At 39.7% G+C, this 27,945-nt stretch overlaps 1 protein-coding gene across 2 annotated transcripts; it reads right to left on the reverse strand.

Moving 5' to 3' along the window:
- On the reverse strand, window positions 1-27,178 carry MED8 (mediator complex subunit 8). 2 transcript variants are annotated; one of them, XM_067146871.2, is made up of 5 exons: window positions 26,381-27,178; window positions 4,748-4,993; window positions 2,632-2,802; window positions 2,400-2,520; window positions 1-265 (listed from the first exon to the last, which is right to left on the reverse strand). In XM_067146871.2, exons 1-5 carry the CDS (start codon window positions 26,543-26,545, stop codon window positions 186-188), a joined length of 783 nt encoding a protein of 260 aa, XP_067002972.1. In that variant the 5' UTR covers window positions 26,546-27,178; the 3' UTR covers window positions 1-185. The 2 variants fall into 2 exon arrangements, with proteins under 2 accessions (XP_067002972.1, XP_068084116.1); XM_068228015.1 differs by lacking the exon at window positions 26,381-27,178 and adding an exon at window positions 10,364-11,131.
- Window positions 27,179-27,945: the final 767 nt, after the last annotated feature.

Below are 27,945 nucleotides of genomic sequence, written 5' to 3' on the forward strand. Positions count from 1 at the left end.
TCATTTTAGTCACATTTATTACCAAGGTTTTCTCTCAGATTCTGATAACATGTGTTTTAGAAATTATCTTCATTATTTTTTATATGTTATTGACAGTTTTGCATTGACTACATATATTACAATATACAAAAATACATTTATTACATATCCAGCAAATTCTGTGAACACTTGTGAAGTATCATTCACTATCTGGCATATGGATGTATCTGAGTTGCTGCCTTGATGTTGGTCTTGATAGTACTTGGTGCCTTTCCCATGGGACCCACTGAAAAAACCAAAAGAACAAATTAAAATGAACTTAAAATTATATTTAAAATTGAAAGATCCAGTAAAGAGAATAATCTATATTGAATAATCTCTCAACTGCTCTTGGTTTTTAAAATATACCATCATTTTGGCCTAAAAATAGATCCTTGAATGTACCTGTAAATCTACTAGCCCAGACTTCCATATTTAGGTATGGTATTCTTAAATGTTCACTGAGTGTGCCAGAATTTGTTCCTGCAACATTGAGCTTTTGCAGCCTGAAACCATCTACACAGTGCCCAACAAATAACTGTACTGCTTTATGCACTGTCAATTTAGAGAACACTCACTTTAAGCCACGGTAAAATGAAAATAACCCGGGTTAAAAAGCCGAGAGGATTTGTCGTACTGACCACATGACACTTCCTAATCTGCAGGCCTTCAGGTTGAGCAGCAGTCACTTGGTAGGTTATGGCCCTTTGGAGCTATTGCGTCATGTGGGGGTGGGGTTAAAATGAAAATAACATTTCACAACCATATGACATCAATATGATCACCAAAATGAAAGTACAGTAAAATCTTGTTAAGACGTTTCTGCAGGGGGCAAGAAAAAACAATGTGTTAAACAAGAAAACGTACTATTAAATACATAAATAAAAACTATGTATCCAACAGGGATATAGGAACACTTTGTTTTTTTCAACATGTGTGCACCGTACGTTTTGCATGTACGGATACAGACAGTGAAAACTGTATCTGCCATTTATGAAGATGAGAGTAGAGAGAGAGTACAGTAGTTAAAGGTGTGAGAATAACAGTGTATTAAAAGGTGTGAAAAACTTGAGATACCAAATATGAGAACATATGCATTAGGACCCATAAAAGTAGCAACGTATTATTGCAGGTTACACTCTTCCAAAAACAAGTGATGTTGAACAATTAGTAAAAGCCTTATATATCAGACCTGTCAGTGGATTATTAAACATTGTTTTCTGATCACACTCTTTGACCATGAATTATTTGGAAGTTGCCCTTGTGCAAGAGAATAACTTTGGCTGTTATCCTGAATGTGACAACACTTCAGCAACACCCACATTGGTTTGGACCTTGGCGATATTTGTCAAAGATGCGAATTTCAACATTCGTACAACTTCTACGCACTTTACTTTTAGTATTTAAAAAAATCAGGCGGCAACATGTGCAACAGGCTAACAGAGAACTTTCGTCACTTTCACTACCGGTACTAATAAGAATTTCATTACTACTTCATCATCATCATTATCTTCTTCTTCTTTCCAAGTATTGGGCCATGTGTCCTGTTACAGTCTTGCATTTTCCCTACATGTCATCATCGGACATCCTACTGATCTTTTTCCTCTGGGTTGGTATCGAAGAATCTCTTCTGGCAATCTACCAGGCTCCATCCTTTGTATATGACGTTTCCAGCTTTCCTGATAACTGTAGATGTAGTCAGTTATCGGTTGTACTTTCAGTTCTTTTAGCACCTCTTCATTCCTTTTATGGTCCCATTTTGTATACCCTGCTGTACGACGCATGAATGTCATTTCTCGTGCTGTAATTCGAGACAAGTCTTGAGATCTTGACGTCCATGCCTCACATCCATAGCAAAGTGTTGGTTTAGCTAGGGTATTATAAAGGCGCAATTGAATATGTTTCTGAACAAGTGATGGTTTCATGATGCTGTTTATTATTCCTGTAGTTTTTGTGAATTTATTAATTTTTGCTGGTATATCTAATTCTACTACTTATCACGTACAAATACATTCTTTGTCATACATTTTCACAACAGCAAAACACTGATTGATCAATTGATATTTATGACGACTTGATTTTTTGTTGTGAATAAAAAAAAATATCAGCATATTTGGAATGATTCAAACCACTGAGACGCTGTTTGTACAAAACCTTACTTCAAGAAGCCCAAAGGTAGCATAATCATCTCTAACATTAAAAGCACACGTGGTAGACTAGCTTGCTTATGGAACTCATGCCAGAGTTGAGTAACTCAGCTCATTTTTACACAATATTTACCACGTCTACATAAGACTCAAATGCACAAGCTAAAAAAAAAACATAAGAGGGTTTCGGTATTTAAAAAAATGTAATATTACACTACAAGAAAGAATACATACTTGGACCAGGTTGATTAGGATTCATTGGTGCTCCAGGCTGTTGTGGCCCTCCTCCAGGTCTGCCACCAGGGGCCACCATCATACTTTGGGGACCTGATTGCACTGGCTGAGCAACCATTGCCTAATAAGAAGTAGGCAGAAATATTTAATATAAAGTTAAAGATTTTTCAGGAACTCTAACATATAGGTGATCATTCAAAATTAAGAGAAACAACATGTTAGCTGACCTTACCTTTAGCCCTTTGCCCATGCCAACAGCTGCCACTAGAGCATGGGTGTCTGCCACTGAAGATGTCTGATTTGTCCCTGACCTTGCTCCAGACTCACTCTCCCATTCTTCTCGAGATTTGCTCACAATATCCCAAACATGGTTTACCACTTTGGTGTATGCTGCAATCTGCTTCTGTTCAGTAATCAAAAACCAGAATATTAAAATAATGTAAAAATTAGAAGAGAAAAGTAATTTAAGAGTAGGTAGAAATCCCTCTTTCTTCCTAACATACCCCTTTTCATCTTAATGACAGTTACCAACTGACTGACTGATAAAATTTAAGGAAGTTACTATAGTAGTTATTGGCCTCTTTTAAAAATAATTATACCTTGAATTTATGCTTTTATTCTCAAAACACAATAAACGAATATATGCTGAAATTATAATCATCAGATGACAACATTATAAAAATCAATTTTATTTTCACCTACAGTTGGGCCAATATAACTTCCAACCTGACATGTCAGTGCTGCTTGACATTATCTGAGAAGGCAAGGAGGAATCACTTCAACCTGTCAATCACTGACAGCCACTGGTACAAATATAACATGATACACCTAAATTTGCTTAGGTATTACCTCATTTGCAGCTATGCAATGTTCACAATAACCATCAGTGCTTGGTTTCTCTGATAGTCTTTACGTTTACCGTTATTTTTCCTTTACTAACAATGTTGTGTTGATTTATGCCAGTCTTTGTGTGTTCAGACCTAAGAAAACCAGTGATAATCATAAAAAGGTGAATAGTAACACAGACATACCCTCAAGCAAAACTACAGAGCAACATACCCAAGAAGAGTACAATAATTCTGGACAATGTCTCTTAACAATGTCATTCATAACCACGACTTGTTAAGGTGAGAAAGAAGGGTGGGTTAATAGAATGGTTAGAAGATTTGTATATGTGATGAATGACATGAACAAACAAACAAATCTTATGGTGCTACAGAACTGGTGGGCCTTGGACTACAAAGAAGCTACTGATCAGCCTTAAGTCCTACCAGATTACAAGGCGACGCATGGTCAGCACGACAAATCCTCCTGACCATAAATGCTGGCTTTCTATACAAGAGCCGAATATCTCACTGTCAGACAGCTCCTTTGTTGTTCTCACATAGGTAGGATGGCCCAAAGAATCAGGTAAAAATCCCTAGTCTGGCTGGGAAATGAACCCATGGCCTCCCGGTACGAGTCGGGCTGCGAGGCTGGCATGACAACAAAGAAAGACACTTGAAGAAACAAAGAATGACTTTCCAGTATAAGCAAGGAATGGAATTGCTAGAAGATACCTATGTAAGGTAATTAATTTATACCTTGAGTGATTTTAATCAGTGCTCTCCCCAGAAATTTTCGTCAGCCGGGTGGCAGGAATGAACAGCCGGGCGGGGATTACCACGAAAAAAACGAATATGAAAAATTTTAATTTATTCCCCCCCAGGACATTAACAATAATATCAGACAGGTACACATTAACTGCAAAATTTAACTATTTTCGTGTCATTATCAGAAACATGTCGTAACAGAATATTCTGAACTCCTAGTATTCTACTGCTCCTTTATAATAAAGTGATACTGGGGCTTACCACTAGGTTACTCGGGTTTGTGATGTCATACGGAATAGAGTGCTCGCATGTGATTACACGCTAATCCCGACACCACTCGCGCACAACACTACGCAATAGTCAAGCTAAACATTTGAACTCCAATGTAATTGATACAGTTGTGATGACAATAGTGAAGATTTATCATTTAAATAAAGTTTTACAGTATTTACATCTTAATTTGGAGCACCAACGACTCAAACACGTATTAATACTTATTATGTAACTCGCACATATGTAGGCTATGTTAGCCAGGCCATTTGCAAAATCAGCAGGGCGGTGTACCCATTAAAAAGGTCCTAGGGAGAACACTGTTAATGCTATTGATCTCTTATATGCTTGGCATATCTTAGCTGTTCATTTTTGTAATCAAGTATACAACACCATGCCACCTCCTAGTAAACCATTAAGTTGGAAATTGGCATTGCACAACTAAAAGAAAGAAATGAAGTTGGTTTCAGTCTGCATATTTCCTACCTGAGCTGTTTCATACGACTGACTAGCTGCTTTATGCTCCATCTGGAACATCTTCTGCTCCACTTCTGGTTCAGGTTTTGTGCGAAGATAATCAGGAACGAGATCATGGGAAAATGTAGATACACGGTTCTCTGTAAGTCTCATGAGCTCCTCATCTCTCTCTGGGCTCAATCGTAAAGGAAGTACTGTCAGGCTCCGAAGTGGTGGACATTTATCATGGCTCAACATCTTCGAGAGAGCTGTAAGCTAAAGAAGTACCAATTTGTCGTAATCACACACATACCCCTGAATAATCCCTCAGTAAAAATTGAAAAAAGAAAGAAAAACATTCATCATCCAGACAACATGCACTTAAAATATGGTGAAAATGAGTATTTCTGCCTGCAATTGCTAATGGTTGTAAGACATGCCAGGGCAAAGTAATGTACCGATTCTACCAAATACGTATTTCTATTCATTGCAAAACATGGCATTTTGCTTTTAATTATGCTAGTCCTAAAAAGGACTGTTTTAGACATGACTTAATACCGTGCTCAGTATCCATTGGCTTGAACAATTTGAAGCTGATGTGGCAATGACTGAACAAGCTTCCTACAGTATTCCTCATCGAGAATGATCTCCTCCCGTGCTATAAACTTGACCATGTTAATGGCCTACAGTGCTCTGTATTTACTACTTACAGTGACAATCTCACTACACTGAGAAACAGGAGATAATATGATCATCATCAATGTCCCACTCCAGTCGCATGGGTGTGGTTAGATAATATGATCCCCCCACTTGTAAATACTATTTAAAAAAAGGGGTTTACTACATATTATTTGTACATGTTTAGAGAAAATACAATTCTCTTCTTCAGTGATTGTGATAAATAGTTTTTCAGTGAAAAGAAGAGAGTGATGTTTTCTCAAAACATGTACGAAGAATAATATGTATTAAACAGGGTTTTTTTTTAAATAGTACTGACAAGGTGGATCATATTACCTCCAGTTTTTCAGTGTAGTGAGATTGTCACTCCTCCCATGTGTCGAACATAATGCCCCATAAAGCATCATGCGAATGCGGGGAGAGGATGAGGCTGGTGCATTTTATATGGTGTTTCCACCTTGCCCAAACATGCTCAATGGAGTTTGAGGGACCCAACAGAGCAGTTCAATGGAGTCCTGCTCACAAAACCAGTCCTGGACGCAACTGCTCGTTGGATTGGGGAGTATTGACTTTTACCGTACATGTTTCGAGAGCTAACCACTCTCTTCTTCAGCGGTACTAAAACATCAAAACTAAATCTTTGGACTAGATACATTTGTACAAATATAGTTATTAACAGAACAATTATATATCAATCTTGAAATTGTTAAAATATTTGTTTGTGTTTCAACTTTTACCTACTTACTATGTCATTTATTACAAAGTTTAAAATAGAAAATTTCCAATCATAAATGAATGAAACCTATTAAATTAGTCACTACAGTATATGCTAAAATTTAAAATCTGCTCTGTTCTTGAATCAGTTAGTCCTTATTTACATCTAAAAAAGAAATAAAATATGTCTTTGTGTCTAAACTTACATTTATTTTATCATTCAGTAAAAACACTTTCAAATAGAATAATTTTCACTTCATAAAATAAACAACACCTATCAAGCCTCCTGATGATGCTTGTTGTTTAGAGGGGCCTAACATCTAGGTCATCAGCCCCTATGGTACAAAATGAGACAAAATGAGATTACAATTTTAAAATACAAAAATCATCCACTGACCAGAATTCAAAACGTGATGATGAGGAATGAACTGATGAATATGAATTTAAAACAATCAGTGGATAAGACGCGCACTGCTTCACATTCCCAGAAACAATATTACTGACCAAGGGACTGCTGCCTGAATCGATGAGCTGCTTGTCTAAATGGGCCAATATCTATGTCAACGATCCCGTATAATGGCACTTATCGCTAGTAAAGGAGAACCATGGTACTTCTCAAGTTGCGGTACTAATCAAAGGTAGCGTATACTCACGATGTTCCAAACATTATGGTACTACTCACAAGTATTGTACCTCATACAGGTAACACAGACCTATGGTGTTTCTCACACAATGGCGCCACTCACAGTCAACGCAAACCAACGAGGTTCCTCACCTAGGTGTACTAATCACGGGCGCCGGTATTCCCGTTGTGTTCCTCACATAGTGGGTATCAATCACAGGCAACGCAGAACCACGGTGTCGCTCATATAGTGGTACAACTCACAGGCTACGCCTAGACCCATGGTGTTGCTCATATGGGTACGACTCACGGGTACTGGAAACCCACAGTCCACATGCACTGCTGCTACAAATCACAAACCTATTGTGTACCTAATATAGTGACACTACTCGCAAGTAAAGGTGACCCATGGTGTTCCCCGCGTGATGGTACTAATCAAAAGTAGTTTCATGGTTCTAAGACAATCATCCCTTGGTCGCCCCTTTTAGTCGCTTCTCACGACAGACAGGGGATACCATGGGTGTATTTTTCGTCTGCGTCCCCCACCCACAGGGGGTAGAGAGAAGAAAGAAGGGGTCCGTCACTTCGAAAAATGAAGTAACGGACGAAGAAAGACAAGGGCACGAAGGGCGTGAAAATGAAAGACTTCCTAGGCCTCGAATGCTCAAATACTGTTGGGTCGGAAAATAACAAAAGTTGACCAAAGGAGGTCGGACAGGATAGACGAAAGTAAGGAGCCTGGCACAAGTAAGTGGAAACAATGCCAAGACTCAGCTAAGGGCCCCGTGGTCGCCAACCCACGCTCCCAAGTTGAGAGTCCCTTGGGCCCGTTTTAGTCACCTCTTACGACAGGCAGGGGATAACGCGGGTGTATTCTACATGTGCGTCCCCCACCTGCAGGAGGTAGTGTGTTTGGTCCGCAAGAGGTATTTTATTTCCTTCAAGTCCGCCGGCAAGGATCCCCCTATCCGCCACCTGGGACGCGCCACGTGGGAGTATCACCTCTCCCCCTGCTATGCCAGCGTAGTAGGTTTGTGGGCTCTCCTCCTGAAACCTCTTCCTTTCCTTAAGTCTGTTATATTTCTGAGACATTTCATACAAATCAGAAACTCCTCCTCTCAATCCCATCCGACCATGCTAGCCATTTGAACCATCAAATTCTTCAAATGTATCCACAAATTAAAATAACATAACACTAGTCTGAATTAAACAAACATGTTCTTGCTCTTTGCTGTCAATGACCTTGATGGTTAAAATGGCTAGCATGGTCGGACAGGATCGAGAGGAGGAGTTTCTGATTTGTATGAACCGGAAGGTACTTTACTATCTTGATTTATAAATTTCATTTTTCCGTATTGATAGTTACCAATTGTCATAAAAGGAAATAAAAAGTATTGATCAGGTGGAACTTTCTTTTCCTTTTAGGAACTTTACTATTCGATTTAATGAACACTTAAACGCTATGAAGCATAATTATTTTTCCGCAATAGGCCAGCACATCGAAGAACATAAACACAGGTTCACAAACATCGAAAATGACATGAAAATACTAAACATAAATCCCAAGGGCCCCCTCCTCACTATAACAGAAGAGTTTTATATATCCTTAGATCAATATGCTAATCCCAATTTTAATATAAATGGAATTACATAAAAAACAATATTATCTTCAATAAAGTCATCCCTGTCCTAAAAAACGACTACTGTAAAATAATTAATAAATAGAACATAACATGTGCCATAGAACCGTCGAACGACACGCCCAGCTCCACCCCTACCCCACAACAGCAAATCTCCCTACCCCTTCGCTTAGTCCCCTCACAACAGCAGACACGAAGTAGTACACGGCAAGCTCTGATCGAACGCAACCCAGCCACGACAACAATAGGAAGTACACATCCATATCAGCACACACCCTCAGGCATTCCTTCAATTTACAATTCATTACTTACACTTCATTAATTTATCTTTCACAGATAACTATAACATGAGCACACAGGTATAGATGAGCAAGGAGCCTCCACCATAATCTAATATAAAACAACTCATGAATGAACAGGATCACATCATCTGCTTTTAACTTAAAGAACAAAACTACACTTACAGCAGAGCTACACACATCTACCTCTATCCACATGACTGGATCTTGTTAACAAAGAAAGTGTTTTACTGTATGTACACTTGAAGACATCTTTTAAGCAAATAATAGGACATTTTAAGAGACCTACATCATTACCTAGATCACAAGCACCAATTAATGTACAACTTATGGATAAAAACTCTAACACAGGAGTCAAATGAAGACACACGCAATACATGCATATTCAAACCTATGAAGTATTTTTCCACATGTTGTTTTAATATACTTTAATGTGTTCAGTATATTTTAATGTGTTTATTGTATTTGTACATACAACTTAGATTTAAGCATTAGAATAAGTTGCATAGTCAAATTCCAAGTCTTAAAAGAAGACAGTTTTATACCCACGTACCAAATGACAACACATATTCAATTTTACATTTTGCATGCCCAATTTGGACACATTCAGATATGTTGTTCCTCACGGCATCTCCCTTTAGACAGAGTAATGCCAATTATTGCCTAACATATATGTAAATGTACAAACTATTTTCAGCTGATGATGACCAGATAGGTCGAAACCAGTACTGTAAGATAAATTTTCTTTACAATGATCAGTATTGATAAGGTGGAAATCCTTTCTTATCCGTATGTGTAATCTGTCAATACGGGCATGAAACACGATTGTATGAAGTGTCTCAGAAATATAGCAGACTGAAGGAAAGGAGAGGTTTCAGGAGGAGAGTGGCAAATATTTTAAATTCAACATGTGGTGACTAGTTTGATAGGTGGTGTTTATTTTATGAATTGAAAATTATTCTATTTTAAAGTGTTTTTACTAAATGACAATGTAAATGTATGTTTAGACACAAAGAAATATTTTATTTCTTTTTTAGATGTAAATAAGGACATAAGTTCCAAGAGCAGAGCAGATTTTAAATTTTAGCATATAGTGACTAATTTAATAGGTTCATTCATTTATGATTTGAAATTTTCTATTTTAAACTTTGTAATAAATGACATAGTAAGTAGGTAAAAGTTGAAACACAAAGAAATATTTTAACAATTTCAAGATTGATATATAATTGTTCTGTTGATAACTATATTTGTACAAAAGTATCAAGTCCAAAGTTTTAGTTTTGATATTTTGGCACCACTGAAGAAGAGAGTACTTAGCTCTAAGTATAATAAAATATGTAAAGTATTGACAAGGCAGGAAAGTGTTCTATAGAAATTGGATTGGGGAGTTGCACGAACTGTATTACCTCCTCTGGATAATGCTCTCTCACACTCAGAACAATAATATTCTACAGAATATCCAAATATTTGTCTGATGCGAGATGGTCATCTATCTGCCAAAGCACTCCAGCCCCATCAGACGATATCCACCCACTGCGTGAACACCTGGCTGTATATCTTTTGTCACACTGGATTCCTCGGGGTCTGTAAACATGAACCGGCCCAACTTCCACTGAACTTAAAGAAGTCTCGTAAGATCAGATCATACGATCCCAATTACCATTTAACTCCAGCTTGGCAAACAAACACTTACCGACCGTTCGTTGATAGGTGAAAGACTCTTTGGCGGCAACTTTTCTGCAATGGAGTCCGGCTTATAGTTTAAGCACCATGTATGGACATCAAGGGAAATTGGCTGTCTGCATGTTCTCCACTTGCTTAAAACCAGTGTCCGGTAGACATCCAGTGTCTCCCAACACCTGCCTCTTCTGTATCCATCTCTGAGGAGCCCTAGACAAAATGCCACACCGAATCTCTGCCTCACAAATGCTAAAATTGCTGCGCTGAACAAGAACCAGCACTTGCTCTCTTGATGTTCATGAATATGAATAATGTAACATGTCAGAATGGTGTGAAACATTTAGCATCAAAGTTAGCTTGACCAAACTTGGAGTGTTCATTTTCTGACATTGTCGTTGTGTATTCATTCAGGGGAAAAACAAAAACGTTCACTCCTGTTATGGTAGGGATGAATTTTGTAGCCTACAGCTGACCCAGTGTGCTATGTGGAAGCGTGCCATGTGCTTGTAATTTCACAGTGCTGTATCAAAATGCATGTCATGAGGAGGAGAGGGTAGAGCGAGAGGAACTGACACGAGTGAGAACTACGGGCCATGTTGCAAAACACATCCAGTTGACTTTACAAAGCCAAAGTGGACTTTCTTATATTTCACATCCCAAGAGATGTAATAATTTTTTTATTGTTCTTCTGTACATAAAAGGTAACAAGTTATGCCCATCGTTATGAGTGGCATAATCATATAAGAATGTGTTGTTGCAAAAATATTGCCCTTGACAGCATGTAAGTTACCCACTTTCTTCCTCGCTACTCCAAACTGCTACCAGATCTTATTTCCTTATCAAATCAGGATTAATCTGAATGAATCATTTCTGCAGGTCTAAATTATGTTTGCCAATTAACAGTCATATTAATGTTTCCATTTGTAGTCGAAAATTTATCTTTTCTGGGAGGTTGTTTTCAATATTTCATGCATTATGTTTCAAGACACAAATCTTGTATCAAACCAATCTTAGATTAGAGAGCTTTTATCCAAATTCAAAGGATATTGTCTTGAATTACTTTTTACCACTTTCTGGTGTCTAGAAACTGTAAGAAGGAAGCACAATTTATTTATTTCCTTTTTTGAGAGAACTTAAATGATGCTGTTGCATATTTCTACAAGATCTGGTGACTCCTGATTAAACATGTATTCTTAAGAACTGTTCTAATGTACTAAGGTGTTTTTTCCAATTGTTGATTGGTTTTCTAGGTGAACAAAGAACACAAATAATTGGAGGATAAGAACTTTCCTTTGTTGTATGACTGTTTGGTCTATAACTTACAGTATACGTATGTGGTCAAACAATCTTCTGTGTGAAAGAAGGAGAGAGTGTGTCTTCTGTAGTGGACACCAGCAGCAGTTTAATGGTGTGCATCACATATGCAGCATCTCACAAATATGACACATTCCTCTTATCGTGGATTTTATTTCTTTGAATATCACTTGTAACTTTCAGTATCTGTTAATGTGTTTATGCAGAGCCTGGAAAAGCTTTAATTTGTTTATTCAGCATGTAACTTCTGAGCTAAAGGCTGTACCATATATGATACACTGGGCAGTAGTGCTGTCTTCTGTTTCATATACAGAAATTTGATGTTATTCCACATTTGGCATATTAATTTGCTTTTATCCAACACTTTCATTTGCACATCATTAGTATACATGTTTGTTTTTTTCTCTTCAATATGTTCATACCGAGCTCGATAGCTGCAGTTGCTTAAGTGCGGCCAGTATCCAGGATTTTGGGAGATAGTAGGTTCGAACCCCACTGTCAGCAACCCTGAAAATGGTTTTCTCGTGGTTTCCCATTTTCACACCAGGCAAATGCTGGGGCTGTACCTTAATTAAGACCACGGCCGCTTCCTTCCCACTCCTAGCCCTTTCCTGTTCCATCGTCGCCATAAGACCTATCTGTTTCGGTGCGACGTAAAGCAACTAGCAATATGTATATATATATTACCAAATAAAAAAGTTGTTCCAGAACTATTAAAAATACCTTGGTGGTGCAAGGGTGATTTTATAGGGGTTGTAAATGACCCGAGTTGTAAATTTTATGAGGAATGAATTATATTTTACATAATACAAAACTCTTACAAGCTAGCTAAATCACTTATGTCATGAGGCAATCAGACAGTCCATATGAGGAATTATAACAGCGATATGCACAAACAAAAGTCGTGCTGTAGGTACAAGTCACCTGAAGGGTGTTGGAGAGAAGCAAAGGAGAGAACATGATCTGCCAGCAGGTTCCTGTAAAGTTTGCCGGTGAGGAACATTATCAGAACACCACCATTAGTGCAGTAATCATAAGAAACACATTACTAGTCAGATGTAACAGGGATCCTATTTCATCCCATGTGAACAGTCCACACCACCTCCACCGGCCTGAAATGTACCCTTGCTGGCAAGACGCATCCATTAGCTGGCCATACACGGAAAGGAATTGTTACAGACGAGGCCTTTTGTGACGCGTTCCGACAGTTTAGGACTGCTCGTTAGTGTGTGAGATCAGTTCAAGGCGTTATCTGCTACAGGCGAGAACTGTTGTCAGCTCCTCAACGGAAAGACCTCGCCTCACAGATCAAGCCTCTTGTAAGGAAAGCATGGAGTAGACATAGGCACTGCTAGAGAAATTTATTGAAATGTACAAAGAGCGGCCGTGTCTCTGACAATTAAAACATGAGGTGTTGCAGTAAAGCGTTTTTCAGTATCCTCCTTTCCTCCTTCTTCAGTTTAGAAGCTACAATATCCACAGTAAATACGCTTTCAACAAGACTGTTCTCCAGTAATAGCTACGCAAAACAAGTCTTTTTTTTTTTGCTAGTGGCTTTACATCACTTCGACACAGATAGGTCTTATAGCGACAATGGGATAGGGAAGGGCTAGGAGTTGGAAGGAAGCAGCCGTGGCCTTAATTAAGGTACAGGTCCTGCCTGGTGTGAAAATGGGAAACCATGGAAAACCACCTTCAGGGCTGCTAACAGTGGGATTCAAACTCACTATCTCCCAGTGCAAGCTCACAGCTGCGTGCCCCTAACTGCACGGCTAACATCCCGGTAAACAAGGCATTACTTATCTGTTGTGTATGTTTGGTATTCAGCCCGAAGGCTGGTTTGATCCTCCACAGCTATGCCAACAGCTGTCATAGATAGCCTAGACATCACTGAAGAAGCATACTAGGGAAATGAGGAGTGAGGTTGCTTTCCCACTGAGCCAGAAGTTGCTCCATATCAGGCTGCCAAGCCCACTGAAATGCACGCACCAGCTGACCCTATGAGTGATATTTTCATACCATTCATAACAGGGACTGGCTGCATAAGGAATGGTATTACTAGCATCGCTCGTACCTCAGTCACTTTCATATTGTTAAAGCCAAGGATGAGACTGAGACAGATCAAACATTTAACGTAATAACGAGAAAAATCCATTCATGCTTACCATTTTGTTGCTAGTTGCTTTACGTTGCACCGACACAGATAGGTCTTATAGCGATGATAGGATAGGAAAGTCAAATGCTGGGGCTGTGCCTTAATTAAGACCACGGCCACTTCCTTGCAAATCAATTGCAAAATTCAATTCAATTCTACAGTGTGCTAGCAGCAGTGCCAGACCTGTAGCTCAGATCCTTTCAAACAGAACAAAGATGGCCTAGGCCACCATAGCTCAATTGGTAGAGCAACCGACGCGAAATCGGGAGGTTGTGGGTTTGGATCCCACTGGTGTCCGGCTGGCCATTTTTGTTCTGTACTTAACATCTCTTCAACACGTACTACATGTACGTAACACGACCTAATACATTGAAAGTCTGTTTCGATTTCGTCTGTCTCCATGTTAGGGGCGGCCGAATTTTGAACCTGGCAGTAGGTATAAAATGCCTTTGGGTGTGGCGAGCCCATTGTAACAATAGCCTATATGGACAAAGCAAATATGGTGCCTCAGAAAAGGTTAGGGCGTCCCCTGCTAAAAGCGACGCGCAGCTCTTCAGGTACTGGGGGAACTGTGAAAAATGGGCAATCAGCACCAAACTATATCAAAATTGCAACAGTAAATGTACTGACACTGACGGGAAAGACAGAAGAACTGGTTGACTTCATGATAGAAAAAGATATAGCCATGGACTGTGCGAGACCAAGAAGAGGGGTACAGGGGAGATCCCTCTGAGAGAAGGATACAGGCTGTATTACAGCGGAGGACCTGAAGCAAAAAATGGAGTGGCCATCATACTTAGAAGAGAAATCCAAGAATATGTGGAATATACAAAGTACGTCAGCGATAGGATGATGATGATGTTGATGATGAGACTCCAGTTTGAAAATGGCGTGAAAGATCTATTTCAGTTGCATGCCCCACAAACTGGTTGCATAGATGAACATCTAGAGGACTTCTTAGAGGAAGTGGAGAGACAGGTAGAAGATAAGGAAGTACTATTGATGGGAGATCTAAATGCACAAGTTGGAATGGAAAGACAAGGAAAGGAAGATGTTGTAGGGCCCTTTGGATATGGAAATGTAAATCCAGAAGGCAAGTTGTTGGTGGATTTTTACGTGAGGAATCAAATGATTGTTGGAAACACCTGGTTTAGGAAGAAGAACAGTCAGAAGATTACAAGGTATGGTTGGGGAGACAGATGAACAAAGACCATGATTGATTATATAATCATAGAGAAAGAACACCAGAAGAACTTTGTAGATGTAACAGCCATGCCTGAAGAAGCCTTTGGTGGAGATCATAGAGTTGTGATAGGAAAATTGAAAGTTGGAAAGATTGAAAAACCCCAATTAAGAAGAGAGAAAAGAATTAAAGTATGGAAGTTGAAGGAGAAAAGCATACAAGAAGAATTTCAAAGGGAAATAATACCCTTGGTACCCAGGACAAAGGTGGGGAATGTTGAAGAAGAATGGAAAAGATTTAAGGGCGCACTGGTTGGATGTGCAGAAAAGGTATGTGGTACAACATCAGGAAATGTGAAAGACAAAGAAACACACTGGTGGAATGATAGGGTAAAGATTAAAGTGAAGGAAAAGAAAATGGCATGGAAAGCATGGAAAACATCTAAGACTGAAGAAAGTAGAAGAAAATATGTGGAGGCAAAGAATTTGGCCAAGAAAGAAGTGGAGGAAGAAAAGAGGAAAAGCTGGGCCTTATTCACACAGAAATTGAGAGATAATTTGCAAGGCAGCAAGAAATTACTGTATGGTATCTTGAGAAACAAAAGGAAAGATCAAGTAAACACCAGATTTGTGAAGGATTAAGATGGCATAATATTAACAAAGCCAGAAGAAATAAGGAATAAATGGAGAGAGTATTTTCAGAAGTTACTGAACGTAAGAACTGATGAGTCATTCAATGGACGACCAGGAAAGGCAATTAGTTGATGAAGAAATGGATAAAGAAATTACAATGAATGAAATTGAAATGGCAGTAAGAAAGATGAAGAATGGAAAAACTGCTGGAATAGATGAAATTTCAGTGGAGATGATAAAGGCAGCTGGAGCTGTAGGCCTGCAGTGGACATATCGGGTTCTTAGGAATGTCTGGGAGAATAAGGAGGTCCCTGAGGATTGGCAAAAAGGAATAATCATCCCAATTTTCAAGAAAGGTGATAAGAAAGTTTTGAAGAACTACAGGGGAATTACTCTAATATCCCATGTTGCTAAGATAATGGAAAGGATACTGGAAAGTAGAATAAGGTTGAGGGTTGAGAATCAGATACAGGAAAATCAGTTTGGGGTCAGAAGTGGAAGGTCAACAATAGAGCCCATTTTCATTATGAGACAACTAATGGAAAAGCATTGGGAGTACGGGAATGATATGGTGATGACATTCATCGACATTGAAAAGGCATATGACAGTGTCCCCAGGACTAAAGTTTGGGACAGTCTGGTGCAAAAAGGAATTGGACAGGGATTAATAAAAATGATCATGGCAATTTACAAGGAATGTTGTAGTTGCGTGCAAACACAAGTTGGCAGGACAAGTTGGTTCAAAATAACTAGTGGGCCAAGACAGGGAAGTGTTCTATCACCAATCCTGTTTACAATAGTAATGGATGACATCATGAGATCAGCAAAAGCAGCATATGGAGGAAGAGAAATGAACATGATGTTATTTGCAGATGATATTGTGATTTGGGGAGAAGACGACAGGAAGGTTCAAGAACAGTTGAATGTGGTGAATGGTAAGATCGAAGAATGTTGATTGAAAATAAGTGTAGAAAAGAGTAAAACTCGTGTTATGACTAGAGGGGAGAAAGAAGGGAAAGGTCAGATTAGACTTGCAGACAAGCCCCTGGAAGTAGTGGAAACGTTTAAATACCTGGGGAGTGAATTAATGGAGAATTCTCGACTGGATGCTGAGATTAGTAAAAGGATTCAAGCTGGAAGTTGTTTCTATCATAGTGTAAGAAACATGTCATGGGACAAAGATGTGCCAACGGAAGCAAAGGATACTATGTACAAGATGTATTACATACCCATACCAACTTACGGAGCTGAAACTTAGACAACGACAAAGAAGGATGAGAGTCGAATACAGGTAGCCAAAATGAAGTTCTTGAGGAGTATGATACAGAAGAGTAGAAGAGACAAATTAAGGAATGAGAAAATCCGGGAAGAAATTGGAGTGGAATGAATGATAGAATAGAGAAGAGCCGACTAAGATGTTTTGGGCACATAAAGCGGATGAACGACGAAAGAATGCAAAAAAAGGTGATGGAAATGCAAATCCAAGGAAGGAGAGGCCGTGAACGACCACGATTGAGATGGAAAGATACCATCCAACGCAGCATTATAGAAAGAAACCTGGACTGGGACACAGTGTTGGAGGAGGAGTGGTGGAAAGACCGAAGAAAGTGGAGAGGAACCATATTTGCCCCTACCCGGCTACAGCTGGATAAAGGGAAATGATGATGATGATGATGTATCAGACTCGTGTGACTAAAGCTCTCCTATCCATAATTTCATCCACTTCAATCGATTTTTCTGTTTGCATGATTTAATATATAGCAAAATACACATTCCAACAGTCGCAACAGCAAATTTTTTTTCCTCTGGACACTGTCTGCTTCGATGTCCATCGCACAGTTCTTAATACGGCAGACCCAACCGGCAAACTAGTTTGAAAGGCCAGCGGATGAGGCTTGACCTGCCGAGAACAAAGGGATCATTCCATTAACGGGAGGGTCTGGAATGTTGACAGATTATGTTGCACAACACAACAGGCTTGGTGTCACAGTTGATGGCAAGCAGCAGGCCGGGTCTCTGAAGGTCACGCCTGGCAGGCGGCCTGTCGGATCTGGCCCCAAAGACGAGGCCTGCGAAAAAATCTGTCCATGCATGGCCAGCTATTGCCTCGTGGCTGACGATACACTTGTATCCGGCCACTGGTGTGAACCAACAGGTACCTCGACTCATCTGTCCAGGCAAACGTTTTCCATGCTTCAAGCATCCAATGGTGGTGTTTCTTTGCCATGTCTGTCAGCAAGACATTAAGCACATCTACACTGGAATCGCGTTTGGTTTAGAAGACAAATATGTCATCACAGGGGAAAATATGCTCCACGAAAACCTACCCTGAAAAGCAGCCGCTGGGTGCGAAAGAAGCCACAAAGATTTTTTTTTTTTTAAATCAAAGAACACTAACAAGTAATGTCAGTCGTCATGTCTTGTGACAGATGTTGAGCAGAGGTACCCTCGTGGGGAGCTTGATTCTGTACCCCATGGCAAGGAGATGGTTCTGGATATTATGCCTGCTCATGCGTCATCGTTGTCCAGCACTGAACTGATGAGTGATCTGATGCATTGTGGCCTGTCTTTCCGCTCTTACAATCCGAGCTAGCAGCAGGTTCCACGGATGTATTCTATTGCACCAATATAATACCAATATATATGGTCTGTTATTGGACATTATAAATTTTCCAGCTAACTCATTCCTGGTTGCCAGCGTTTCGCCCCTGTGTGCTAGGTTGGGCTCATCAGTTGGTACCTAGCACACCTACCAAGACACATGGCTAGTGCATACCGAGGAGGCCACTGTGTAGGCTACTTGGAGCCACCGGCAGTGCCAATGCACTATGAGAGACTTTGTCTCATTACCAAAAACTGATGCCTGCTTGGCCATCAGATGATATAGATGTTGATTTCCATAGGGAACCTGAAATATTTGTCCTGAATGAGTAAATTTATAATACCATAGAATTTTTACTACTGGTATATGAAGTCTAAATTGTTCTGAGTGTGAGAGAGCATTATCCAACATCTTGCAAAAGATATTGCCAGAGATCTTCACAAAGGTTGATAGAAGACTGCTTTGCCTTATGATCAAGTTCATCCCATGTGTGATAAATCGGGTGAAAGAGGATCAGTCATTACTTGGAGAACTCCTGATGATCTTTGTTTTTTAGATACTTCTGGCACAGCTCTGATGTTTGTTTCAGGCCATTGCCCTGCCGCAGAGCAAACCATATTCAATAAGTTGAGTTCCAGATGGTACTGCATTGCTTGGCAGAATGTGATGGTACTGTTCCTTCCTCAAGAGATATTCCACTCTCGCCAAGTCTCCCGCCTTACTGTCACTAAAACAACCGTAAACCCCATGCTTTACAGTAGGTGTTAGGAAGCCAACAATAGACGATTTCAACAAAAAAAAAACAACACAGTCTTAATTCTTTGGTATAGCAATATAATAGAATCATACTCACTACAGTTTTTTAAATCTCTAAGCTGTTAAACTGCAAGCTTTCAGCACAGTCGGCCAGTGTGACCAAGTTGTCAACATACTGTAGATCAATTTGTTTACAGTACTACATTTCCACCCAAATGAGCCTCTCTCAGTCATTTCAGCAGATGATCCATGTAAACTATGAACATTAAGGGTGAAAGACTAAACAGCCTTGTGTAACTCTGTAAATACTATTGACATAAATGCCTTTGATTCCCCGTAATAACCTACTAGATCTCACAATCCTTTCTTATGGTTAACATATTTTATCAGCCCGGTTGGTGGTCATGATTGCTACAGTGTTGAGTCTTTATGGTCTGGTTCGAGTCCCGTTGGTGGTATTCAATTTATAATCACTAGATTGCATGCCAAAAGCCTGGGTTCAATTCCAAACCTCTCTGCAAGTGTTCATATGAAGCAAGGGCACAGGACAATGTTGACAGTGATTAATCCACGAGATGGGGAACTGAGCCTTGAGCAGACTCATTCGATAGGAGTAAGCGATATAAATGGTCCGTTACTGGACATTGGTGGGTGTGCTATGTACCAACTGATGAGCCCAATTTAGCACACAGGGGCAAAACGCTGGCAACCAGGAATGAGATAGCTGGATTATAATGTCCAATAACGGACCATTTATATTGGTATTATAAATTTACCATTCGGGACCAATATTTCAGGTTCCCATGGGAATCAACATCTATATCAGGAGAAAGCGATGCGCCGACACTGAGCTTCAGCCCCTCCCTACCCCAAGGGCATTACCACACCCCCATATGTGCAGGTCGCCCATGTGTGTCAAACTAGAACGACCTGCTGGACGCCACATGATGCCATTAACATCTTTTATTATGATATTCTTATCATATGTGAGCTGATAACCTAGGTATTAGGCTGCTCAAAAACAACAACTGCTATTTATAATACCACTTCTCTTTAGATTAATGAAATGTATATAACTGTCTATTCCATATTCAGCGGTAAAAACTGACATCTCAATAGCCAAGGTTTGTAACATTATAAGGAAGTAGAATTTACAGAAATCTTACTCAGAATTCCTTGCAGAGGAGAAGTGTGTTCATTGCGATGTCCAGCAACCGACCATCCCACCCCCAGAAGTACATTTTTAACCTAATGAAGAGCAGTACATGCCATTCTCCATTGCTGAAGTAGCTACCTGCATTCCTATTGGCCAATGTAAAATGGGATGTGACATCAATTATGATAATTAGATTCCGTTACCAACCCAGGCAGAATAAAAGCACAAATAAATAGAACATGTAAACAAAAACAATGTGGAATACAGAACAGCAATAATGTTATATGAAACTTACCTTGATTTAGTGGAGGAGACGAGGCTGCAGCAGCCCTAAAGAATTTGTACACCTTCGCGTTTAAGGAAAATGAGCTCTTGTTAAATAGAATGTGCTGTTATCACCCTAAGCCAATCTCAGTTTTAACGCACAGCAAGGAAAAAGTACTAATTCACATTACGAATTTTATCTTAGTTCCTAAGTAGACAGGTTAGCAGCCTTGTGGACCGCCCGAGCACTTCCTCCATAAGAAGGCCACGGCGAGAAGTAAAAGGAAAATCATTCTACATATACGTGACTGTGGTGAATGTAGGGTAGTGAGAGAGCAAGTATTTATGAACCACTTCATCCCTATCTGTCCACTATATTTCACTATTTCAGGTCTAATCTCATTTATTCCTGCTGCTTTCTGTCACTGTAGTTAACTAACCATCCTCTTCACTTTCTCGAGTGTACCCATAATTTCATTACCATCATTATTATTTTCCTAAATCACCATAGTTTTATTACATTCCCGACCAAATGAACCCTTCCCAGCCATTTTATACCTTTGAGCATGTGATCCACATAAACTATGAACAAGGACAGTAAAAGATTACGGCCTTGTCCAACTCTAAAACTACTTTAGTTGCTTGTGACTTCAGTAGAGATTTCCTTTCATATTTAGAAAAATTTTGAAATATTCCTTCTAGCCTATAAATTATTCCCAAGGATCTACAATCTAAACTTTAATAAAATACATAACAGCGTGCTCAGTAAATTTCTGTGAAGCAGTGTGCTGACTTACACACAGTGCGAGGAAGAATCTTTTCAATCTCATGGTTTAGGAGCCATAGACAAGTAGACTGGGTAGTCTTAGCCACTTGAGCATAAGGACGGAATTGATCCAAGAGTTATGAGTTTGTCCGAGGTGCCCTTGCTTGTTCCATAACGATTGGTATATCAACTTTTAGTACCACTTACTAAGCCACTCAGCTGTTTTTTTTGCTAGGGGCTTTACGTCGCACCGACACAGATAGGTCTTATGGCGACGATGGGATAGGAAAGGCCTAGGAGTTGGAAGGAAGCGGCCGTGGCCTTAATTAAGGTACAGCCCCAGCATTTGCCTGGTGTGAAAATGGGAAACCACGGAAAACCATTTTCAGGGCTGCCGATAGTGGGATTCGAACCTACTATCTCCCGGATGCAAGCTCACAGCCGCGCGCACTCAGCTGTTTATGTACTACAGTGTAACTAGAGAAACCCACATACACCAAGGAAAATACAGAATGCAACAATGAATAAAATGGAGTGTTTGAACATATCTGACAAGCAATGAGGCAGCATGTTCAGGCAAGCATTCAGCCACATGGTGGACAATGTGAGTACTTCTTGTATTAGTTTTACAGGTTGCATTACGTCACACCAACACAGATAGGTCTTATGGCGACGATGGGATAGGGAAGGTCTAAAGTATTTACTGGCATCTTGGAAGGGAGGGTGCAATCAGTGGTTGAGAAGAAGTTTGATGAAAACTAGTGTGGCTGTCAGGATCTGATTTTCAGTATGTGCCAGGTAACTGAAAAATGCTATGAGGAGAATAGAGAGCTGTGTTTATGTTTCGTAGATCTAGAGAAAGCATATGACAGGGTACCGAGGAAATAAATGTTCACCATATTGGGGGATTACGGAATTAAATGAGAATTGATGGTAGAATGAGTTCTTGGTTCAGGATACTTACAGGGGTTAGACAAGGCTGTTTGTAGTTTACATGGATCATCTGCTGAAAGGTATAAAGTGGCAGGGAGGGATTAAGTTAGGTGGAAATGTAGTAAGCAGTCTGGCCTATGCTGACGACTTGGTCTTAATGGCAGATTGTGCTGAAAGCCTGCAGTCTAATATCTTGCAACTTGAAAATAGGTGCAATGAGTATGGTATGAAAATTAGTCTTTCGAAGACTAAATTAATGTCGGTATGTAAGAAATTCAACAGAACTGAATGTCAGATTGGTGATACAAGCTGGAACAGGTAGATAATTTCAAATATTTAGGTTGTGTTCTCCCAGGAAGGTAATATAGTGAGATTGAATCAAGGTGTAGTAAAACTAATGCAGTGAGCTTGCAGTTGCAATTAACTGTATTCTGTAAGAAGGAAGTCAGCTCCCAGACAAAACCATATTTACATCGGTCTTTTTTCAGACCAAGTTTGCTTTACGGGACTCAGGATATCTTATAAGTTAGCAGTAACGGACATGAAAGTAGCGAGAATGATTGCTGGTACAAACAGGTGGGAACAATGGCAGGAGGGTACTCAGAATGAGGAGTTAAAGGCTAAGTAAGGAATGAATTCTATGGATGAAGCTGTACGAATAAACCGGCTTTGGTGTCATGTGAGGCGTATGGAGGAGGATAGGTTACCTAGAAGAATAATGGGCTCTGTTATGGAGGGTAAGAGAAGTAGAGAGAGACCAAGAAAGACGACGATGGTTAGACTCAGTTTCTTTGTTTTTGTTTTTTTGGCTAGTGGCTGTACGTCGCACCAACACAAGACTCAGTTTCTAACAATTTAAAGATAAGAGGTATAGAACTAAATGAGGCCACAGCACTAGCTGCAAATAAAGGATTGTGGCGTCGTGTAGTAAATTCACAGAGGCTTGCAGACTGAACGCCGAAAGGCATAACGGTCTATAATGATAATATATGTGTGTTTCAGCTCATCTTTGAGCCACCTTCAGTGAAATATATTAAAAAGTTACATGAATTAATGTTGAATAAGTAACACTAAAAACAAGGTGAAGGAGCATGTAAAATCCAAGAAGAACATGCCAAGTAGAATATGATAATGTGTTATCCAGGGGTCCAGAAAAATACAGACACACTTTGATAGTTAATATCTTTGGAATAAAATGACATATCGTTGCAATTCTTGCGCGGTAGCATAGTCCATTGTTTTCTCAATAGATCATGAAGGTCACGTGAATAGCATGACAATCTTGGTGCACATTTTCCAGTAGAAGACAGTGCAGCAATGAATGAAGTAAGACTGTCATTTGAGCAATGCAAGGCCGTACTGAAGTGGTACTGGAAGTACAAAAACATGCAGGAGGTACGATGGCAATTGCGTAATGGTAATTTACAATTTATCGTATTCAGGATAAATTTGTTTGAAGCCAACGGTACTGTTCAGGATGTGTATAAGAAAAGGTCTGGCTGACCAAAAACATCAAATCCAGCTTCCAGCACTGCTGTGTTGTAACATTTTACTTAGTCACCTCAAAAATTTGTGAATCAGGGTGCACGTGAAACGGGGGTAAGCCAATCAACCGTACAACGAATTCTGAAGAATGCAAAGTGGAAATTGTACATTCCAAGATTGCACGCTATGAACGAGGACGACCCGAATCAAAGGATGGAGTACTGCAAGTGGTTTGAAGGTATGCTTCGCGAGGATGAACGGTTTGCAGAGATGGTTATCTGGTCTGACAAGACACAATTCAAACTAAACGGTACTTTAAACTGCCACAACTGTGTGTACTGGGCTCCTGAAAATTCTCACGTTTACGTCGACAAACACGTTAATCTACTCGGTGTTAATGTGTGGTGTGGTCTGTCATCGCACAGTTTGACTGTGCCCATTTTTCTTTGAAGGTACCGTAACTGGTGAGGTGTATCTTCATATGTTGCAAACATTGATTTTACCTGCCATCTGAGAGGTGTTTGGAAATGAAAGATTTTACCTACAACCAGATGGCACTCTGCCTCACTACCACAGACATGTCAGAGCCAACTTGGATGAAAATCTACCTGGACGATGGATAGGTCGAAGAGGAGCAATCGAGTACCCACCATGGTCTCCAGACCTTTCACCTCTTGGGGCACCTTGAAAATTGAAGTTTATTGACAGAAGCCAGCTACACTGAACGAGCTATGAGAATCCATCAAGGTGTCCTTTGTGGCTATAACACTGGCAACACTGACAGCCATAGTTCGGTCAGCAGTTCAGTGGCATCAACGTTGTTTGGCTGCTAATAGGAGTCACTTTGAACGTACAAAATAACCTCCCTCCCCCATTAATATTACTATCAAAGAGTGTCTACATTTTTGTGGACCCTCTGTATGTATTGAATAGGAAGAAGTAATAAAAGCTTTTCTATTGTAAAATCTCCTGGCATATCACAAAATTAAGAAAAATAATGGTCTTTCTGAGGCTCATCTGTCCAGAAAATTGGAACTCAGAATAAGGATTTGTTAGTTTAAAATAGAAGGTATCAGCAAATACAAGTGTCAAATACTATACAAGATCTTAATTGACAATGAAATCAGTCTAGTCATCTTTCAGGAAACACAAGCAGAAGCAGCTCAGCTGAGTTCAAGAGGATATATAAGGTACCTGATTTGGAACTACGGGAGCCAACTACGTCAGGGCTCATGACGTAGCAGCGTATGTTCAAACAAATATTTTTTAAAAGCGAGGCTTGTTTCAGCAAGAACTAAGGTTGGTACTAGGATTGGTGAAGTAACTACGAAGTGAATGTATAGTGAATGTTTACAAGCCCCCTTGCAACTTTTGGCCAGCTCAAATACTGAACACTTACAGTCATCCCTAAATCTATCTTTGTGGTTTTAATTGCCACCATGAGCTATGGAAATATAGGCACAGTGATGCATACGGAATGATTCTGGTTGACTGGACCAAAGAACACAATCTTCTTCATCTTGTCTTCAATGCTAAAGATTATAGCAAGTTTCATTCTGGATCCTGGAAACGGATCACAATCCTGATGTCTGTTTCATTTCAACCGACACTATTGGCCAGCCACTCTCAATATCAAGAAAAGTCTTAGAAGTCTTCCCACATTGTCAACACCGCCCAGTTCTTGTTTTTTATAGGCAAAATCATTCCTGCAATAAGATTCCAATCTCAATGGAACTTCAGAAGGGCTAAATGGACTTCCTTCTATGAAAACTGGACAAGTGCTGAAAGTAGATTCCTCCTGTAAGTTCAAACGTTAAGCGGTTTGTTGGAGCTGTAATAAGAACGTAAGGAACACGTACCCAGCTGGACAGAAGAATGTCAGAAACTGCATAAGGAATTTTGCAAAAACAATGAACACAAAACATTTCTCCACAAATTTGATGCAGTAAGATGTGTAAAATGGACAGAGACAATTGAATCTCTAGGCTTCTACACGTCCAGCAGAAAAGCTTGCAGGTGGTAACCCAGCAGATCGCGCTAGGAGGACTGTAACCTCCAACCAAATAGCAGCCAATATAGTCACTAAATTCCGAACTACGCAAAACTGCACACGTGACTAAAAAAAAAAAAGTAATTGAAGGAAATTCCAAAATTAAGAGACTGCTCTAAACCATTCACTGCAGAAAAGTAACACTAGCTCTGAAAGAAATGAAAGCTGGTAAAGTTCTGGGATTTGACAGCACCATCAATACTACAGACCATGCTCACTAATACTGGCGCTTCGGCTCCACATGGAGTGACTGCCTTTTGTTTACTGTACACTGGCAAATAGCAATTCAAGCAGCTACTGCAGCAATGGACAACGGCGAGTGCTGTTCTTTATTAGGTTAAATAAAAGTAAATGTATTTCTGGAGTAGGAGTGGTGGGTTCTAGGACACTGCAATAAACACGTCTCCCCTCTAAAACGAATTCCAAGATTTACATAACTTCTACTTCCTAATAATGCTATTAAGGTTGATGTGCACGGTCCGTATTTTTACCATGCCGAGTGTTATATAAAAGACAAACGGCCTCAAGGAAAACCAAAGGATTTCAGACAGGTCTAAACAAGACATCAGCGCCAACAACTAGGTAGTACTGAAGAGGGTTACCAGTGACAGTGTAACTTTGAGTCACATCATGACAGCCCATAAAATAACACTTCTTGGCAAGGAAAACGGGACTGCGGACAATAAAATATAAATATAAATCTGTCATCAGAACGAAATCAGATATTAACTCACATGCCCCGACATTAAAGCGAAGTTGTCCAGGAAAGTTGGCCAGTTAAGCGTTTCATATTCATGTTCCAATTTAAAAAGCATTGAACCGATTGAGTTCTTGAGATCATTAACACGCATAATAATTGCTTCTAGAGCTGCGTCAAGTTGTTTCTCTTCGCGTTGCATTGTTTATTGGTTATGGAGCACTCACGATAAACAGAATTGCTGAAAGACACTGACCCTATCAAACACCGTACCACTAAGCGTTAAAGTCATTTACAACATTTCATTTCACTAAAGCAATCTTCGGTAACTTTACGCCCAAATCCGCAACTTCAACTACATGTAATAGCCCTTAACAGACAACAGCAATTCATTCAATTCATCGTCTACAGTACATTGTATCTTTCTTTCTTTCTGTTCTGTTCTGTTCTGTTCGTGAAGTTGCTTGCTTGCTTGTGCTTGCTTGCTGATGCTTATGGGCTGTGTCTACGACATTTCACCCAGTCAATACTCTCTTACTCATGTAAACACAATAGTATAAATGAAAAATGTCAGTTCAATAATTGATGCTTGCGCTGGCAAGTAGAACAACACAAAACACTGCACTTCACTATATCACATAACAACCCCTTTTTGCTAGAGTAGCCTGTTGTCATACGGGAAACTTCCAATCTTACAAGCACACTGCGTCTAAAGCTTCACCCACACGAAAAATCCAAAATAGCACTCACAAGTAATACACTAATGATATGAGGAATCAATCAAATGGAACCTTGAAAAGCATGAGTAATTCTCACCCTACATTATAGACAGAATTATAACACGATATTGGCTTCATCTATTGAGGTTATTCAGAAGTTTTTTACGGGGGTTGGCATATTGCTTACTTGCTTGCTGATGCTTATGGGCTGTGTCTACGACATTTCACCCAGTCAATACTCGCTTACTCATGTAAACACACTGGTATAAATGAAAACTTCAGTTCAATAATTATTACTTGAGCTTGCAAGTAGAAAAACACACTAGGAAAAACACAAAACACTGAACTTCACTATATCACATAACAACCCGATTTGGCGAGAGGAGACTGTTGTTATACGGGAAACTTCCAATCTTGCAATCACACTGCGTCTAAAGCTTCACCCACACGAAGAATCCAAAATAGCACTCACAAGTAATACACTGATGATATGAGGAATCACTCAAATAGAACCTTCTAAAGCATGAGCACTTCTCACCCTATATTATAGGGTTGGCATATAAAGAACATTCAAAGAAAATGTGGTTGGAGTCGCCATTACGGATATCTGTACCACACAAACAGTTTGTATCCTGCGTTAAATGGAAACGTGATCGATATTGTGGTGTAAGGGCATGATTAAACCGTAACCGAATGATGTTAATAATATGTCGTCTAGTATAAGATCCTCGTATAAACCAAGGTTTAACTAAAAGTGTTGGTTGTAAATGATAATAGAAGTTACCTTTGACTTGTGCAGTCTGTCGAAAGAAATTCTGCCAGTCTTGATGCCCCTCCTGTCGGATAACAACTACATAATCAGAAGCTGGAACAATATTGTTAG

The sequence above is a fragment of the Anabrus simplex genome, chromosome 5 (assembly GCF_040414725.1).
Source record: "Anabrus simplex isolate iqAnaSimp1 chromosome 5, ASM4041472v1, whole genome shotgun sequence".
NCBI classification, from domain to species: Eukaryota; Metazoa; Arthropoda; class Insecta; order Orthoptera; family Tettigoniidae; genus Anabrus; species Anabrus simplex.